The sequence below is a fragment of the Oenanthe melanoleuca genome, chromosome 7, assembly GCF_029582105.1.
Source record: "Oenanthe melanoleuca isolate GR-GAL-2019-014 chromosome 7, OMel1.0, whole genome shotgun sequence".
NCBI lineage: Eukaryota > Metazoa > Chordata > Aves > Passeriformes > Muscicapidae > Oenanthe > Oenanthe melanoleuca.
Genome location: NC_079341.1, coordinates 11,767,660 through 11,787,251, shown reverse-complemented (window position 1 = coordinate 11,787,251; position 19,592 = coordinate 11,767,660). Strand labels below are relative to the sequence as shown.

At 41.4% G+C, this 19,592-nt stretch overlaps 1 protein-coding gene across 6 annotated transcripts in view; it reads right to left on the bottom strand.

Moving 5' to 3' along the window:
* PLEKHM3 (pleckstrin homology domain containing M3) overlaps positions 1-19,592 on the bottom strand; it is a 92,077-nt gene that overhangs the window by 49,724 nt on the left and 22,761 nt on the right. For all 6 annotated transcript variants that reach the window (XR_008841000.1, XR_008841002.1, XR_008841003.1 and 3 more), the window contains 2 exons: positions 13,628-13,773; positions 8,883-9,076 (listed from right to left, as the gene is read on the bottom strand). Coding sequence is in view for 2 of the 6 variants with exons in the window: in XM_056496856.1 (XP_056352831.1) it covers positions 8,883-9,076; positions 13,628-13,773 (340 nt within the window). In the remaining 4 variants the exon portion in view is untranslated. The remainder of the gene's footprint in view (positions 1-8,882; positions 9,077-13,627; positions 13,774-19,592) is intronic.

Sequence of the window (19,592 nt, the reverse complement as noted above, 5' to 3'; positions counted from 1 at the left end):
CAGTCCTTCTACTGATCTGAAAAATTAAAACTGGTTCTGTGTGGTAGGTCACAGAGAAACAGCCAGGCAGTCAAAGCTTGCAAATGCAACGGCATTTACAGAGGCCATGAAGCAACCAGGCCAGCCCCTGCATGATTCCCAATAAATGCAGAGATGCAAAACACTCCTTTGCTCACACCACAAAGGTGGAAACCATACAGCCCCATGGCTGTGAAACCCTGAAATTCCCCCAAAGGAGGCAGCTCAGCCCACACTCATATAAAATGAAGTTCTTTCACCACACCTGTGGCGAACTGAGCAACTGCTTCAAAAACAGGTCCTGCTGTGCTGCATGTATGCAATTAAGTTATCCTCCAGAGAATTTCTATTATTCCCACTTGGAAAGAAAAATTCAAAGCTCAACAGCTACCTGAATGTAACTGGTGAAGCCACCTCCCAAAAATGCATCTGTTCATTGCCAGTTTTCGTCGGCCCTAGTATGTGGGGAACAAGACCATAACAGGCCCCAAAATACCAAACCCAAATGCAATTTCCAAAAAACTCATCATAAAATGCAAGCAAATCAGTTGGGGCAGGAAATCCACACAGACCAAGTATTCCAGTGAGTAAGAAAATGACTGATGGCCAGTTTCCAACAGCTTGCTTGCCTGCACAGGTTCTCTGAGCCTAATGAGGTCATGGCTTATATAAAGTCATTTTCAGTAGCAGGCACACAGGACTAATTCAGAGTCTCTTGCTTCCCTCTCATGTAACTAGTAGGACAGTAGTGTCTATGCTATTTCTGTCATCTAAAACTGAAATTGTTCAAAGGAAACCAAAGTCAGTAGAGAACAAGCAGGCAAGATGGGGCTCACACAAACACCATGCCACAGCATCCAGACACAGTACTACAAGGCATCCAGATCCACCTAAAATCACACTTATGCCCAAAAATCTCACAGAGACCCAGAGCAGGCTAAGATAATGACCCTTAGGAACACTAGAAAATATGTATTTAGTTTCTGCACAACATTGCATCAGGAGCTTTGAGCATGCCTGGATTAATACAAGGCCTTGATACAAAAGGACCAAAATGTGCTTGAATTTTACTTTTCCCTTAATATAAAGGTTCTTTATAAACACCAAATGGGAAATCTCTGATTAGTCATTTGTAAGCAAAATAAAAGATGTCAGTTTTGTAAATCTTTTGATTGATGTGCTACAACTAACTAGATTTTTTTTTTTAAAGTTGGTCAATTAAAAGCATTCAATAAACAGTGGCCTTTCAGTCAAGTCTTAACACAGAAAAGAAACTGGAGTGAACTAGACAGAGGTCAAACACAAGATGTTAAGACTCATCACAATAAAAACTCAAACCTCTGCAGCTTCAGAATGTGACCTGTGACCCTTGAGAGGCAAATGGTATCAAGTGCATGTCCCACTAAAAGCACCTCCTAAGCTTTTGGAGTTTGGAAACTCCCGGACCAGTTTCACCATTTGTGAGTCACAGGACTCCTGTGCTGAAAACGCTGGCTACCAGGCAGGGTTTAGCCTGCAATGAACAAACCAAGTTCAATGCTAACCAGCCTCTAGCCTTGCCAGTTATTGTGAACAATGAAATCCAAAGTCCTATTGGTTAAAGGTCTCTAAATTGCTTTATTGTTATGTCCTAGATATAAACACAATCAATGCAAGCAGGAAAAAAAACATACCATCCAAGACTTTTGATCCAACTAAAAGAAAGAAGTGAGCATTCTCAGTTTCTGATTATTCTTCTTTTTTGCTTGATACTATGTAATCTGAAGTATAACCTTCAGGCAAGACAGAAATTTCATCTGTTCCTTCTCAGATGATCTTATCAGGTAAGTATTTGTACAAACAAAGGTTATCTTTTAGTGTCCTCCTGCAAACAGAACCACTGATAAGAGTTTGCTTTTTGCATTTGGATAAAGTGTGTAGTCATGGTGCTTTGTTAGCACTAAGTAATTGCTCGGCATTTAAAGCCTGTTTATCACCAGCATAGGTAATTTTTCTTCAATGTGTTAAATACCCTGACAGCTCTGCTACAGCTACAACCAATTAATCTGCCTATGCCTGACACTTATAACCAAAGTACAAACGTGATAAGCAGGGGGAACTCTTCTTTTTACAGCGCAATCAAAAGAAATCAAGTTAGCTGGCAGGTGGGCACAACCAAGTCTCCTTTATATCAAAAAGGCTCTTAAAACCTATGATGTGAGGGGGGCAGGGAGAGGAAGCTGGCAGGAGGGTTTCATGTGCCAGCCTGGAGTGTCTCGTTTGACCGGGTTGAGAAGTGTATGACAGAGCTGTGACTCACAGGGGACGCAGATGACCCGGTCCCGCACAGCGCTGCATTCAGCCTCCTCCCCACCCCTCTGCAGGAAGCTGCTACACCCACAGCCGGCACAGCGCCAGGGTACCAAGTCCGCTTCCTCATCCAGCGCACCTCATACCCTGGCACTGCAACTTACACCTTTGGAGCTACGGCAGCTGAAGGCCAGCACATGCTGATTATCACTGATCCTGCGGTTTTTTGGCCCTGAACAAGGGGCAAGAGCCTTCTCTGGTCCTGTCCCTTGCAGCCACGTATGGAGCCGATGGGCAGGACGTGTGAGCACTCCGATCTCACTGACAGCAGCTCCAAGTTTTCAGAGTTACTGTTTGGTTCTAAAACTACAGAGGGCTTTCAGTGAATAGCTAGTTATCCCAAATATACCTGGCAAGCTAAATAACATTTCTTGCTAGGTTTTCTCTTGCAATTTATTTGATATGGACATTGTCAATTTAAGGTAGAGAACAGCATCAGAGGTGAGGGGGAAAGGCAGGATTTTTTTCAGTGTTGCTAATTATTTTAGTTTTCTTCAGGCTTTTGATTTTGTACTTCCTTGGAAATCTTAGCTCCTGGAAGTTTGCTGGGAGAAAAGAACCCGAACTTTCCAGCCAACAAAAGTTACTCAGAAAAGTAGGGGTTTGGGAAACAGTGATTTTAAAGTCAAAAGGCAAAAATAAATGAAGTCATTTAAACCAAACCAAAACACTACTTATTCCTTTAGTTCTTGAGGCATTATACCAAATTTTTTTTTTTTTTTTCCTAATTATATGAGTTTATGCAAAAAAGTGTTTGTGAATCATTTCACATTAATGAGGTATGAACACTTCTGGTCATGTTCTGGGAACAGTCACTCCCACATATCTTCAGCCCACACTAAGTGCTAGATTTATTAGCAAGCCTGTCCTGGTAAGGTATTATTTCACGTTGTTATGAAATTCCCCATGAGCACTCCTATGTTTTAAAACAGTTACTCTTATCATCCATCAGCAATCCTGAACCAGTTTATAAACTTCCTACTAAAATGCAGTACACCAACTCTCTCTCCTTTGTGGTTCCTTGAGCAAGGTTACGGTAACATTGTGAAAGAAAAGAATTACTACAGCTCCAACTCATGAATCTTTGTTACTAAAAGCAGAACAGAGAATCAGAGACAGATTCATTTTGAAATCAAAATAGTTTAGATCTCCCAGTTAACTTGAAATTAAGAATAAGAAAATGGTCTTTGCTTTCGATAGGCACTCCTGAACCTTCACACCTTGCTGCTGGAGGTTCTGATATAAAAATAGAGGAATAAAAATGGCACAAGTAATATTTAACATGGTGTCCACATCTAGCAGGACCTTATTTTTAAATCACTGTTTTTTTGAAAGCAACCTGGTCTCAAAAGGTGAATGGAAATTACCATTGTGAAAGAGATGTAATATTATTCATCTCTTTGACAAGGAGATACAGGTGTACCCCCTAGACCATAAAATGCTAATGTGAACTGAAAGACCCACCTGTCTTCTAGAGGACTTACCATGGAAAGCTCTGGCAGGTTCCTCAGCTGGATGCTTACCATGGTAGAGCATTAGCTTGTGCTTCTGACCTTTCCTTGACATGAACAGACATCAGCACTGCTTCCACTCTGGCTGCTCTGGCACACATCTCAATGCTTCAGCTGTTTGTTACCTCTAGTTAAAATGAAGCTCAAATTCCACCTTAATACCATCCCCTCCGTTTTAGCCAAACACTTTTTAAGATGCTAATTTGCAGAGATCCTGCACAAATGGTCACTTTTTTTCCAAAAGAGAGAAGAGTTGAAGTGAAGAGGTGATGGTAGTCTGTTGGTATGAGCTCCATCAACAGGCAACTTTCTTTCAGCTGCTGCAATGACTACAGGCATGCAGGATCTAAATAAAACAACAAATGGCTTGTGCATACTTCTCTGCATTTATTTTCTCACCTTTCCTCACTTTGAGTTGTTGTTTGATATCCTCTTTGAATGAGTTTCTCTCTCACCCCCTTTCCAACCACCCATGCAACAAATTTTCTTCTTCTGGTGGTCTTGCCATTATCTCAGAGCCCTGAAACCACATCCTTCTGTTTCTTCCCTGCTCAAACTTTCTTTTTGCAGTTTACTGCTGTCAGAACCTGTATCTTTGTTCTCCTGCTTTGGAATTTTCCATTCCCAAATGGCCTAAACATTGCAAAGAAAATGGAGAGTCTCCTTTGACAGTCTGGAGATGACTTAATGACCTTCTGTTGTCCTTGGTCTGAAAGATGACATAGTCCCAGCTTCACATACATGAGGTATTTGGAGGCATAGCGATTGCATTAGATCAATCAGGATTCCTAGGATATGTTTAGACAGGTTCCCCAATTGTCACACAAATATTTTGAAAGTAATCTACTCCCGTGTCAGAAGTGATATGTCTAAGGCCTCACTGTAGGAAATGACAGACTCTATTGTTCAGCATAACTGAATGTGGGCTTGTTTCACCTCGTGCTGACAGACCAGCAGGCTCAGCCAGGACTACAGTCTGCAGCACTGGAGGTGTACCTTTAACCTTCAGCTGCTACACAGGGAGACCAAACTAGAGTCTGCTAAGTGATGTACCTAGCACTGGAGTTTTGCTGGGGTAAAACTGATGTATTGCTGTTCTGGAGCTGACAGACAAATGGTATCAGACAGGGATGAGGAACAAGAGGGAAGTTTTTCCATACAGTTTCTCACCACCATTCAGATTTACTTACAGAACAAGAGCACTACAACAAGCACTAATGCACTGGGGAATGTGATGCAGAACATTTATCTTGTATCACTGCCATGTCTAAAGTATCTGTGCTAGCAGCACCTGAACTGTAAGTTAAGATGTACAGTTGCGAGAGCAGAGAGCCGAGAGGGCTCCCCAGATGGAGCTCCGACGTTGGCCTAGGTTACTCTACTCTGCAGTAGATATGCAGGCATCTGAACACTGCTCCAAAAATCATTCTGACAGATCCTTGACCTGAAGAATCTTCAATAATGACAAGAACAAAGCAAACCCAGAACAGAACTTGCATCATTCAGCACAGTTTCATAGAATACCCTCATTATTTAATGGACTCAGAGATTCTGTTTCCTTCCAAGACATCAATTTTATTGACTCCATCTTTGTTTATCTCGGCCACTCATTCAGCATCTGCAGGTGGTGGTGGGATCTGTACAGCTCCACTTGCACTAATTCTGTATTGGCTCTAGGTTTCAGTCCTGTATGCCTCTGCCTGAACAGCATCCACACGAGCAAGGCAACAAAAACAAGTGAGAACTTGTTCAGCAAAGACATTTGAGGCCAATGATGTGTTGCAATACTGAGGTGACAGTTACAGCTAACTAGGCATAACAACATCCCTTGTAAAACAGGGAGCTCAGCAGCAGCCTGGGAATCTCATCTGGCTAGTATCAAAGGAACACTGCTGATACGTGCTGGTGGAGGGCCTTATTTCACCTCCCAGCCAAGCCCATGCTCCTTATTTTTCCCCCCTGCAAATATAAAAGAGTATAATCCACTGGAGCAATAGGTAAGAATAAATCACTGTAACTGACAAAGACCATTTTTACAGTGAGCCTTCTAACTACTTTAAGGATTTCTTCTGTCTTTTCCTTCCTTTTTTTCTTCTTTCTTTCTACTTTGTCATTTGCATCTTCAAGATTCACAAAGCAGTTTCAGTCCTGAGTTCCCTGCTAGATGCCAAGCTTCAAAGTTCCCAAAGTACCTATCTAGGCACACCAAACATTATAAATAACATTTCCACATTTAAGCTAACTGGATCCTGAGCTAACCTGGTTTATAGCCATCTGGAATTCTTCAGAAAAAGTGACTGTAAGCATTGTAAACAGTTTTGTCTTCACAGAGGACACCAAGAGTTTCCAACTTCATTGCCATCTTCATTTTGTGATCTGGGTTGAAGAGCAAGGTATAGATTTAAAGTAGATGATAATGCAAATAGTATTAATAAAAGAAACCTCAGAGTGATCTGCTTTTCCCTAATAAGGCAGGCTCTATCAGTGTCCCAGAGGCAGCAAGGTGCCAATACAATTAATCAGTCTGTTTTTAGTTCTCTGTAGACAGCAATATTAACAGTTTGTTTCTGTCTGTTTATATGGCCCTGACAGGTCTTCAAGATCCTGTGTTCACTCTCCTGTGATTAATAGTTATTCACATACTAAGGTGAAGATCAAGCAGAAAAAGAATGTTTTTAGAGCAGGACAGATTACTGGATTCTCTCTCTCCATCTTTCACTTTTAATTAGGAAACAGTACTAAATTTAGGAATGCTGTCTTACCATATTGTTTAAACTCCTCCTTTTCTTGCAACTTGCCCCTGTGATGAGCCGAAGGAAAATTTAAATCACGTATTTTCTTTGTTTACTTTTCAGCTGTGCTCTATAAAGTCATCACATTGGTAGTGAACATCTGCACACTGGGATACTACATGAAGGCAGCAAAGCCACTGGGAGCATTTTGAGCGAGGAATAAATCCTTATGGGAAAAGAACTTCCTTCTTCTCATCTCTGCAAACCTCTTAGGGGACATCCGAGGAAACAATTGAGCACCAAAGTCACCTCACTTCAAACCAAGAAGGAGCTGGACTCTAAGGTGTGTATTATAGATTCCTTCAGTGGCTTTTACACTTGTAGTAAGTCCTGTTGAACTGGAGATGCTTCCCCAGAACAAAACCAAACCCTTCTTGGGCAGGTGTCCTTCTCTCCACCACACAGGTTCAATTGAAAATGGTGTGAACAAACTCTTAGATAAGAAAAAGGAGCATTAGGAGCATTATTCCCCAGTTTCTCCTTCTACCCTTCTGAGTGTTTCATTTTGACACACGGATGTTTTCTTTCTCCTCTCTGCTCCAAGAAAAGAGCATGCTCATATTTCTGTGTTAAATTTTGTCCATTCTCCCTTCTGTTTCCTTAGCTATTGTCATCTCTCCATTTTGGAGGCAGATTTTGGGTTGTTCCTCTTTTGTCCTGATTTCTTCATTAACTCAATTTCCTGAGATTTCTTCCTTATTTGAAACTCCTTCTCCTGGCTTTCCTTCATCCCTTTTTTTACCTCTAGTCAATTAATTGCTATGCTAGGCCTCTTCTGAACTCTCTTCTTTTACTGTCTTACCCAAGTCCATTGAGTTCTTGCCTCCTCCAGTCTATTTTAATAAGAGAATTACTTTTTTCAATACTAATCAGAAAGCATAATTTACTTTCTGCTACATTTTCTGAACAACCTTCAAAAATCTTATTTTCCTTTTAGTTTTATTGAAGAGGATGGCATAGAAAACCAGCTCTGCAGGAAAATATCATCATCTGGAATAAAACAAAACCATCCTAATTTTTAAAATGCTGTAAGCTGCCCTAGCAAGTAATAGGAATTGATTAGTAACACACAAGCACATATTAACCCACAGTGCATCAGACACAAGAAGTCAGCAATGCTCTCCATAAACCTGTTGCTGTATCCTTCTCCTACTTGTTCTAGGTAGTTCATCAAAGCAATGGCATAGGTAATGTACCAACCGCAGACTAGCTCTCCTCACCTGGGATAAAGACACCGATGCAGCCTCCTCTCCCTTCCAAATAATTCAGGTCCCTAGAACACTGTGTTCAAAATACAGTCACTGATGTCACCTGCTTCCTTGCCCTTTGGCAGCTCACAATTTCAAAGCAATGGCTTTCCCACTTGTAGTCTTGTCTTAAAAACTGAGGTATACAAATGCTTACAGATGCATCAGGTCAGCTGCATGTGCCCAGAGCCACTCACCTCACAGGATGGCATGGACAGAGACATTTCCCCATCTCTTTTGGAGATCCAACCAAAACTAGTTGGCCTTTTTAAGATCACAACTGTGGCTTGACAGTTTTAAGAAAATTGTTCATTTTTAGCTTATTAGAAAAATGCAGCAGCAGCTAATTGAACGAAGATACAGCACTTCCAAAATGAAGTTCACTTTTTATAAAACTCCTGTTTTCACCACAGCAAACTCAGTATGAAACACTTTTTGCTGTGCTGAGACCAGGTATTTGCCAATAAACAAAACATTCAGCACAGTCATGTCATGGATATTGACTGAGGAAGAGATCAACATAAATCATGCGCTGGGTCAAGTGCCAGGGGACTACATCATACCACAGAGGAGAGTAGAAGTGCTGGAAAGGTGGTTGACTCTGGCCCCCCTGATGCTTTGCCACACTGTGAGGTGTCTAAAAGGTCCCAGCAGTGATGCCATGGCAGGGGGCATGAATTAGCAGATCTCACAACATGAAAATACTCACACACAGCCAGAAAGCCTGAGGAGGAGTAAAAGATGCTCACCACAATGTGTGATGCCCCAGGGCTAATAGCTGTCACCAACTTCAGATATTCAGACCCTATAAAATAATTTTCTTTGGCAGAGGATAACCCAGCTTCCCAGAGAAGTCAGATACACACACAGCATCTTTCTAAATGGGTAATGCCTTCAGAACCAGAGTGTGAGACAAAACAAGAGACAGCTCCATCCTTGTGCTGTAGGTTGGCTGTGGCTCTTACCTTCTACGCAGATCTTCAGCCACTGCTGCTCTGCAGCTGAACAAGTAGGCTCGCAGAGATTTTAGCTGCTGCCTCAGGCGGACAACAGTTGCCAGAGGTTCAACATGACTGTACAACATGGGATTTTCCTGCTGGATATCAATTAATGGCTCCTCATAAACATATTCCAGGAACTCTTTGGCTTGTTTTGATACCTGAAAAGTAAAGCAGTTTAGTTAGGCTTTTTTCCCAACTCTTTTTAAGCAGATCTCCCCCTCTGCGATCTGTCAGCTATTCTATGCATCTGAAAACTTACTCTGTAACCAATTACAAATGGAGACAATTGAGAGAGATCCAACTCTCTCTGCTTATAGCCAAGCCAAACTTCATCAAGCCCTTCAAAATTGAATGTATGAGATAGCTACTTTTACCTAAAAAGTTTATTCCCTGTCAATATTTTTCTGTCTGATCACTGCTTTCTTTTTGGCTAAAAGCAAGTTGTGCTTTTTAAAATACAGATATATAAAACTGAATCTTATTGGTATTACTCCCAAAGCTCAATCTGCAAGAAGTTTTTCATGCATTTTTCATGACAGTGCCCTGTTTTATTTCCACCAGGAAAAAGCTACTGTAATCTCGATAAATGAATGGGACTCTTGTTCCATTAAAAAATATACTCATGTTCCTTAAGTGAAAAGGTCAAATTCTTTCCCATTCCTGATTTCTGCATTTTATCACAGATGGAAAAGAGAAGATGGAATTACATGAGATGAGCTGCAAATCACCTGAAATTCTGCTACAGAAATGTCACTGGTTCCACAATTCAGTTAGTCCTCCTGGACCCCAAAGTCAATGTTTACACTGAGACAAGGGAGGGATGAGTTAGGCTAACAAAAGTAGAAAGGGAACACACGCCACAGCCTCTTGAGGTTTAGGAAGTTTTTCCCTTCTGGTGCTGTGGGTAAGAACAAAACACATCCTTATAAATAGCACCACTTCCAAAACCAGTACGAGTAACTAGCTACTGACAGGGGAAGCTAGCCCCAGATGTAACCTCTTCACAACATTAAATAAAATCTAAGAAATATGTCAAGGCCAGCCTTCCCACCAATAACTACACAGATAGAAAGATGTGCAATTTTAAATACAGTAAACTGCAAATCCCCAGGTTTCCCAGGCCCTGAAGCTGTACTGAATATTCCACCTATTTACATTAAACACCTGCACATGTAAGGAACTGTGCCATCTGAGTGGAATCAGAGCTAATGTGGCAAAACGAGCATCTCAGATTTTGTAGAACAAAATTCTATAAACTTCAAATTTATCAAGTATTTTAACACTAGCAATGTTGATATTTTATTATGCTTATTGCATTAAAAACCTGCAGTTAAACAACCTGCTTTTACAATCATTAACCATCTGACCACGATATCTCAGCAATCCCCTGGCAACTTCAGTATCTATAGTAATTATTAGTCCTCTTCCATCAATTAGCAAATTAAAGCACCTATTCCATGATTCCCTAGGAGGTGTGTGAATGCTTGGCACAGTGACTAGCTCCCCCCACCAGCAGGACCAGGTGCTCAGTGCTGTCTATCGCCTTGCTTTAAGCTCTGTTGAAGTGATGGGCTCCTCATCCACCTGCCCTGCTGTCTTGGGAACTGGAGAGTGGTTCCTTTTTGAGTGCTACATTCACATCTGTGCACACCTGTACCCCATGTTGGGCATCTACCCTGGGGCATTAAGAGCATAGAAACAAAGAGATGCCACAACTGAGGTCCCCTGAGTGACCCTGCTATATGCATGCACTATGGTGACCAAGTATTACTGTGCAGCACTGGTGCTGCATGGTCTGAATGCTGCCTTTGAGGAGAGATGAGCAAAGCAAACCTTCCTTCTCCTTGCCAATACAATGCATCCATGGAGTGCTGATTGGAGGAAAAGTAGCTTTGCCCAGATAGGTGTCAGTCCACTCTGTATGACTGACATAGGCACACACATCTGGTAAAACATTAACTCACATTGCCAAACACAGCAATGTTACAAGAGGCTGAAGCAGTCTTAAAATGGGAAGGGTGGGGCAGTTCCAGTAATTCAATATTTTAGCAGACATCCTAGCACACTCACAGACCCCCAGCTTTACTGGCCAGTAAAACAATCCTATTAAATCAGCCAGAAGGAGTGAGAAGATGTAAAGTTCAACAAGGTTTCAGCTTTAGACATCATACAAGGATGGATGCTAACATTTCCAGACCTTTCCTTTCTAGAGCCAGCAAACTTACAGTTCAAAATTCAATTTACCATAAGTCAGCTTCTCTTGAAACCTTCTGGCACTGGGAGGTCATTTCCTACTGTGTTTGTCTGGCATTATGTGAAGGCTGAAAGCCACCTGAAACAAACTTTAATATTTAGTGGGCTTTGCATGCAAATGGGGAAAACACTTGGTATAAGCAAAAGGAAGGAAGAGTGTTCACAAAACTGCCTCTTTTCTTTTGCCTCCACACAAACACATGAGAAATACAAATATGAAAACAGTAGGAGACATAGGGGAAAAAGCAAACCTGGGAACTGAGCTGCAGCTTTGGTTCTGACAGAAGAAACATGTCCAACTGCCAAGCCCTTTCAAAGAGCTTCTACTGCAGCCAAGAGAATTTCTCTTTTCCTACCCATGTGCTACCAGATGTTAAGTGCATTGTTGTTTTTCAGGATCCTGGATATGGGAAGAGACAGCTCTAGAGAGGTTTCTTTTTTCTGATTTTCATGACGTGTCTTGCCAAAAGCAGACAAGAACCTCTCAATTTCAAATGTAATTGATGCCACAGCTTATTTTACAGCTGCTGCTCAGATGTTGATCTCATGAAACATAAAAAGAGAAACATGCCCAGTTACACTGTAAAAACTCATGTTCTATAGTACCTTTTGGTTCTTGCTTTACCAGAAACAGGACAGACCCCAGAAACCCCTGAGGAGGTGGGGAATAGGTGGCAGTGGGAAGGAATGCAGGTTTGCAAACTCTTCATTCAATTTTGATTCCAATTTGGTGGACTGACAGACACATTTCAGACCGTGTAAAACAAAGAATCTTTTGAATCCTGGAGCCCTCTTTCAGTCCTGACCATCAAATGTGGTATGTGCCTGTTTCCTGCAGAACCTTTTTGGGGTGTGCAGCCATAAGTACAGCCAGGAGCACGAGTTCCTCTGCAGAAGCTCCACTTTTAGGCAGTGCTGTGCCACCTCCAAGGGGCAGGGCAGTGTGCTTATCTTCACCTTCCCTCTCTTTCTTACATCCTGCTCTAATAGTTTGGGATGATGGGAATACAACTTTCAGGTAGGAAAAAACTTTCTTAAACTCACTTCTCTGAGCACTTTCACACAGAGACAGGTAAAGCAGCTGCACAGAATTTGCTTGTGTTTCTAAAGCACCTCATACCTGTTCTGTCTACAAAAAGTGCAAAACAAAATTTCTCACTATTACAGTGAGATGACAATTGATTAAGTTTTCAATTAATGCTTAAGTCTTAAAGTCCTGTTTCTTTTTCTGCCTCAGCTGCCTATACCACAGGAAACAGACTAGAGCATAGTTTTTACACTGCAGGTTTAGAAAAGATCCAGTTAATTTTCTTGGCAGTATTACTGACAGATTGATATGAGGTCTTCACCATATATCCACTAGACCCATATCGGGTCTACTTATACTACCATGTGCTAGCAAGTTTAGTCCTTGATAAAAGCATCCAAAAAAGGAACTTTTAAATATTCCTAACTTCTAGGCATGGAAGGGCTTTTTGTCTCCATGTCTTAGAGCTTTGCAACTTTGAAGAAGCTTGCATTTCACAGAGCAAGACTATCATTTTCCTGATGGCAGGCTCTGGCTACCTCTTAATAATCTCCCCATCTGACAAATTTTCTTCAAGAGACCTGCTTTTCCTCTAATAGGGCATTTACTGGTTATTTTTTTCCTTTTCAAATAGCACATAATAATAATATTCGCAGACACAAAACATCAAACAGCCTCTCCTAACAGTGGCTGCTATGTCTAAAGCTCTAACATGGTCTGGATTCCTTATGAGTTTGTTATTCTTTCAGCACATACTGCAAAACAACACTGTTACTGTGTTTGCTGGTATAATGCTTTGAGGCATGCAATCAGTGCCCCTATCTAGCAACCAGCCACCAAGGCAGCAGCAAATAGCAGATTATAAAAGTTTTAGAAAAACTCTTGTGTGGCAAGTGAACAACTATAGAATTTTCCTGTTACGTTACTTTCATCTGTCTGGTTCAATCAAGTGCTACAGCAATGTCCTTCTAGTGTCCTCAAAATGCTCATGCCAAGAGACAGGACGTACTGGGCCTCTCAAACATTGCATTTGGTAAGCCAGTTTCCTATGGGTATTTCCACAATCTAGCATCCATCACTAAGCAGTGCCAACACTTAGTCCCTGGTGAAACAGGTACTCCTCAAGGGCCCAATAACTGCAAGGATGAGAGCTATAAGAGAGTTTGTTGTGTGCTACCTCTCCCTGTCCCTCGAACATCCAGGTAATGATGAAAAAGATGCCACCAAGAAGGAGCACGGCTGCTCCTATGGAGGAACACCTTGGGATTGGCCAAGGAAACTGTGATGAAAACCTGTCTTGTTGAGAGAGCATGGCTCATTTTGTCAAGAAGGACAAAGAAGACAGTATTAGTAGTCAATGCCTACAACCTTTGGGGGTTGTTGTGTTTCTATCAGCAATTCAATTCACTCCAACCTGCAGGGAGATTACCTTGTATTTGGAAGTGTCCCAGTTATGAACCAGCCGTGCAGGGATAAGGAAGTTGTCATCCACATGGCAGGTGCTGCAGTAATACCATCCACTGTAGCTGCACACCTTGGCTTTCCCATTGGATAAACCTATGGAGCGCTGGCAGCCTAGAGAAAAGAGAAGGGCAGAAGTCTGGGTTTGTACACCAAGCCAGAGACACACATTCAGGACTGAGTCAGAAAAGTATTCCTCCATTTGAGATCCTTCTAATATTTTATTTATTTTACCCAAGAGACATTTCTTGATCCACAAAAAAAATGTGAAATAAACATCATTATTCTTGGACTAGTGCTGAAAAAGCACAGGTAACTTGGGCATCTGTGACAAAGAGTTCAGACAGCAGTCAAAAGACACTCAGCACTTCTCAAGAAACAAAGGCAGAAGACTTGCTTGTGAGACACTGGGCATTTAAAAGCCATGGACATCTGAAAACCACGGCCTGAAGCTTGGGCCACATTCTGCTGTACACTTGCTCCAGAGAGCTCCCACTTTCCCCACAAGAGAATGGGAGAGCATTGTCTGCCTGCAGCAGTGCAAGCCAGCTCCCACTGACAGCCAGAAGGGATGCTGCTGACTTGGCAGGTAAGACTCAGCCACAGAATTAGCACAAGGCAAGCACATTAGCCAAGGCAAACCACAGTCAGATCATGAATAATAACTGAGCAGCAGTCACACTGAGAATGAGTAGTTCTTGACTAGCAGTAGTGACACAGCTCAATTTCCAGCAGGGCTTTTTTTTCCCCCTTATGATAGCATTACTCTGTATCTTACAAGGTCTGAGGTCTGCCTGACACTTTTTTCACAGCTAGATCCCTTGCCTCTTCCTATGCCCTCTGGTATGGAGTCTCTGGGGTAAAACAATGTATTCAAAAGCTGCTGCTTTAGTTGGAAAGAACTAATGCAGAGATCTCCTTCACCTGACCACCTGTTTTCACAAAACCCATAAAAACTCAACGTACTTGACAATTCTGTCTTTCAATAGTGACTAAAATGAGTCAAAAGTTTAATATAATGTTAGAGTGTATGGCTGAAGACAGACAGCACAGTCACATTAAACAACCTGCTCAGGAAGTGAGACTAAAAATGTTTGGTTAAGATACATCAAGATGTCTGTGGTTGTTAACACCACCTCTAGACACATCATACATGACAGTATTTCTGCTTATCCTTCAAATGCCAGTGTCCCCATATAGTTTCAGACAAAGCTCCACTCTGGCATGTGCTGTATGCTCAGATGGTCTCTGCTGCAGCTGTTTAGAAATACTGAGTAGCAGAATCCTTGTACCTCACTTTTACTGCAAAAGCATTAGTTAAACAAGAGTTTTTCAGGTAGAAGTCAACTGACGGACTGCTTTTGTCAATACATTAACTTCATTTAGTGCAATTATGTGACTGCTCCAGCTGAAATCATCTTTTCTCCCCAGCAGAAGTTACACTGATTTGAGGAAAGATTGCAAGTCAGCTACTCTAGGCATAAACTGAGCTCCTCTCCTTCCTACATCAAATGATGTCACCATATCCCCCTCTCAGCTATAACAAAAATCATTAGAATAACCTCACCAATACAATTGGCTCATTTCCTCCTCTTTCACAGTCCAGACCCATTTGGCCACTGATTCTCTGCAATACACACTACTAAGTGAATCAGTATGGGACATGTCCTGTTGCCATCTCCCTCTTCCCCTGCCTTTTTTTTTTTTTTTTTTTTTTTTTTTAAATTGAAGAACGGACATGAGTTTCTTGGAAAAAGTAAATATATAAACAATAATTATATTCATGTCTTCTCCTTTACCCTTCATAAGACCAGAGCATAAGTATTAATGAAGTTCTAGTGGTAAAGCTGTGTCTGAATGCAAACAGACTCCCAACTCAATGTTATTGAAACCTTATAAAAATTCCCCACCAGCCAACACTTATTTGTCTAGGGATGAGGATGGGACAGGACATATTGATTTCACCTAACTAGCACCATGCATTCCCTGCCATTCCACTGGCTGCTACCTTGCCTTAATGCCCTAACTCCTGTCTGTTAGACTGAAGGAAAGTATAAGCTAAAGTCCAATTTGACTGACAAAATTCTAAATTAAAACATTTACAGTTGAGAATTCATCACTGTAAGGCCAAATTTCTTGCAGTTTCCTAGAGCCAGAAACTAATTCCAGTCCATGGAGAGTTTTCTCAGGAGAGGAGTAACCAGGGACAGAAATGGTGGGGGCTTTTCTCCTCTTCCCTAGATCCAGCCTCTAAGAACTGAAGTTCTCTGGGGTGAGAAGAGTCTCAGCAAGCAATATGGGATGTCCTTCATCTTCAGGAAGGGTGGTTTTATGAAGAGGAGGAAGTGGAAGAAATCCGTACCCAGGCAGCATGCATTGCTTTCTCCCTTGTTACAACCCTTTCCTGAGCCCACATTTGTTTCCTTGTTCCCCTTTACACCTAGCATGTTTCATTCCTCTTCACATCCTCAGGAAAACATATTTTGCAAAGCTACATTAAGAGTTGTGTAGTTGGGGTTTGTTAGATGATAATGTGGTGCTGGCATCCACTTTACATTTTCCCCTACTTTACAAGCTTTGCTGTTTGAAAATCACCATCTTTTCCATTCCTCTCTGTTGTGATTCATAATGATGGCTATTTCTACAACCCTTTCAAATCAAGTTATCAAAGCACTGATTTTCTTTGATGTTATGCAGTTCAAAGTGGTGTAGTGTGACAAACATATTTCTGTGGCATAGACCACTTTGCTACTTTGTTTTTTTAAGATGGAAAAAAACAGATCAAGGATGTGAGAGACAGAAGAGGAAGAAGGAATAGCCATTGGCTTAATGACCTTGGAAATCCTGCACCTGGGCATTCAGGTACAACAACTTGCCATGATGTTTACCAGAAGCAAAGCCAGTACTGATTCCTGGCTTGAACCTCTTGAGCACCTCTCCCAGCAGGACAATCAGATGTAGCTGACCAACTCTGAGATTGATAACACAATTCAACAATAGTTTAGGGTTTGGGAAGGGACCATGTTTGCAGAGAAAACACTTAATTGCTTACATAACCAGAGAAAGCACCTTGCACAGGATGGGAGAAAAAAGCAGCACAACTTTCACCAAACCTCTCTCACCTATTCCTAATGCTCACACAGAATATTATCTATATAACATCTGCACAAAGATCTGGCAAACCCAGAGCCTAATGCAAAGAGAACACCACAATATTTGCTAGCACCTAAAATCATCCCTCCCTAAAGAATCTAAGAGAGCAAGCTACAGAGGGAAGAAGCGTAGCTGTAAGGTATACTGTTAGCAAAGAGAGGGAAGGAATCACCCCAAACCTTTCATCATGGAAAATACAACAAAACAGCCTTGGAATCAAGGAAAGAAAATAGGGGTTAGAAAAAATAGCAGCAAGAAAGTGCTGTTGGGCACAGATGAATCTCTCTCAATAACATGTCTGTGAGCAGAGCAGGAGTATCAACATCAAGAGGCTCATGTCCAAGTGCAAAGACTTCAGGAAGAAAGTAGTACAGAAGGTGAGGTTAAAAAGTTGTAACAAAACTCTCTCCTTAACTTAAGTGGTGGTCTAATATGGAGGAGGAATCCAAGACATCTGAACATAATTCCTCCTCTCTGAAGCACAGAAAACACCACTTTCAGGGTGCTGCATACTTCTGTGGTCAAGGAACACACACAACTATCCTTTTTATCCAGACACCTTTCTCTTTAATCTTTTAGCAAGAAAATATTGGAGTAGCTCCACAGTGAAACAGAGAAAGCAAAAGACCAAATTAGAATCAAGTACACAACTGTTTTCCTTATTCAATAAAGTTCTTTGCTCGGTAACAGGAAAAAGCAAGTCCCTTGTGATTGTGTGCCATAATTAAATCTGTGACAGATTAGCTTAGAAGCTAATTCATTTAGAAACAACATACAATACAAAGAAAAGAAAATGATCCACAGACTTCAAAAGGCTTTCAGCTTGATAAAGGCATGAAGCAGACTAAGCAGAAGGAGCACAGCAACAAATTTGCAGTGTTAGATCAGACATGCAACATTGTTCTACCAGCTCAGCACAAACAGAAATAAGGCGGGAGTTACTTCAGTCGCTTACCTTTATTCCTGTGCATCTATTTCAATTTACTCCACCATGGGAAAACTCAAATTCACAAGGAAGACACACTAACAGTCCAACTCAGTTCCCTCTTATGACTACCCAGGTTTGCATTATACTTTGTTCTTTTCCCACCATTACTTTCCAGAGCAATTTTATTTCAAAGAAATAATTAAAAACTTATAAACCTCCAAGCAAAGTCTGACACATTCTGGGAGGGTGCTAAATTCTGCCTTCCCAGTAAAAATAATAGTAGTTAAGCCTGAAAATACAGACTTAAAAGTCAGTGTAAGCTTGCTTTTCACATACATAAGTCAAGAGTAACATTTCATCACTAAATGAGAACTAAAAATCCTAGCTGTGCCAAATGACAGGCAACAAACCTATACATTTGGAAACTAGTTTTTTATGGGCTTGAATTTCCCTACTTGAGTTCCATCAGATGATGGGTTCTTTTACCTTTAGTGTCATATTCTAAGAGGTGGAAAAGTTATCTTCTTCCCAGAGAATATGCTCTGAGGAAATGATAAACAGCTTTGAATACATGCTTTACACACAAGCTGTTGTTTGTGATCGTTTTAACACATGGCCAGTTTGCATTATTCTATTGTACATTTTCAAATCATTTCCCTGCGTTCACAGGACAATAGTGCTGAGGAATAACACCATACACCTCAAACTAATCTGGTATTCTTTTCTCCTTGCCCCTATAGGATTATTCTCTGCAGTATCTGGTGCTTTGCTGAGACTCTGAAGTGCTCCCTGACAGAAGGAAATGGGATCTACCATGGAATGACTTGGTGGCAGGATTCAGTAATTCACCAGCTCTTTGGTCAGGAATGTGAACTGAGCACACTCTCTGGGCCAGCTCTTGAAGCCTGCCTGCCAGAAGTAAGGAGATAATGTAAGCATAATTAATAATGGCATTCCTATTCTTACAGTCAATTACATTCATGCTTGGTTCTACATACTGAGAAGGTAGAACAGAGAACAGAGCAAAGGGCAGGCCAGCCATTTGTGTGATCAGAACAAATACTGATGCCAGCACCCTCAGCCAGGTTATTTAGCAAAATGACTCTACTTAACCCAGTTTTCCTTTTTGCTCTTTTTGCAGTTAGTTTGAAGACCACTTACCCCTGCACTGCTCACTCCCTGACTTACTCTGAAGGCTACCTGGTTTGCCAAGTTTCATTTATTTGATACAGCATTAGCATACCCAGAAATAACCAGCTCTGCCTCTGAATACACAATTGGTTTTGGATCTCCTTTTAACAGAAGGAACAACTGTGCAGTAAGCATGGTTACATATTTTTGCCAATGCTATTTGGCTAAATTTCTTCTTGGTAGCACATCACTACCACAGCCCTGCCCTGGGCCTATGAACTATCCAGATTCTCACAGCACAGGTACATGACAGAGACTAGAGATGTTGCAGAAGGCCAGAATGAGAACCTAAACCCTTTCTACCAACTGGCTTTTGGTTTGTTCTGTAATTTATTTTACATTGCCCCTGATTTGATCCACATGTAACAGTTTTGCAATAATACACTGCTTTGGCATGCAACAGAAGAGGGAGAGTCTTGCCAACACACACATAAATGCCCTAATTTTGCTGCAGTGGACCCTAAAGCAGCCATCTTCCTTCAGTGTTTGTCCCTCAAGGCTGCACATCTGCAAGGACACTGGGATGCCAACAAATGCACAGTACACTTCACAGGATTTTTTCCCAGAGCAGTATTAGGAGGGGCTCCCTGTGATGCTGGCTTCTGTGACACCACTGAGATTCACACGTCTTTGCTACCTCTTCTCCTCTGTCAAATTTTGT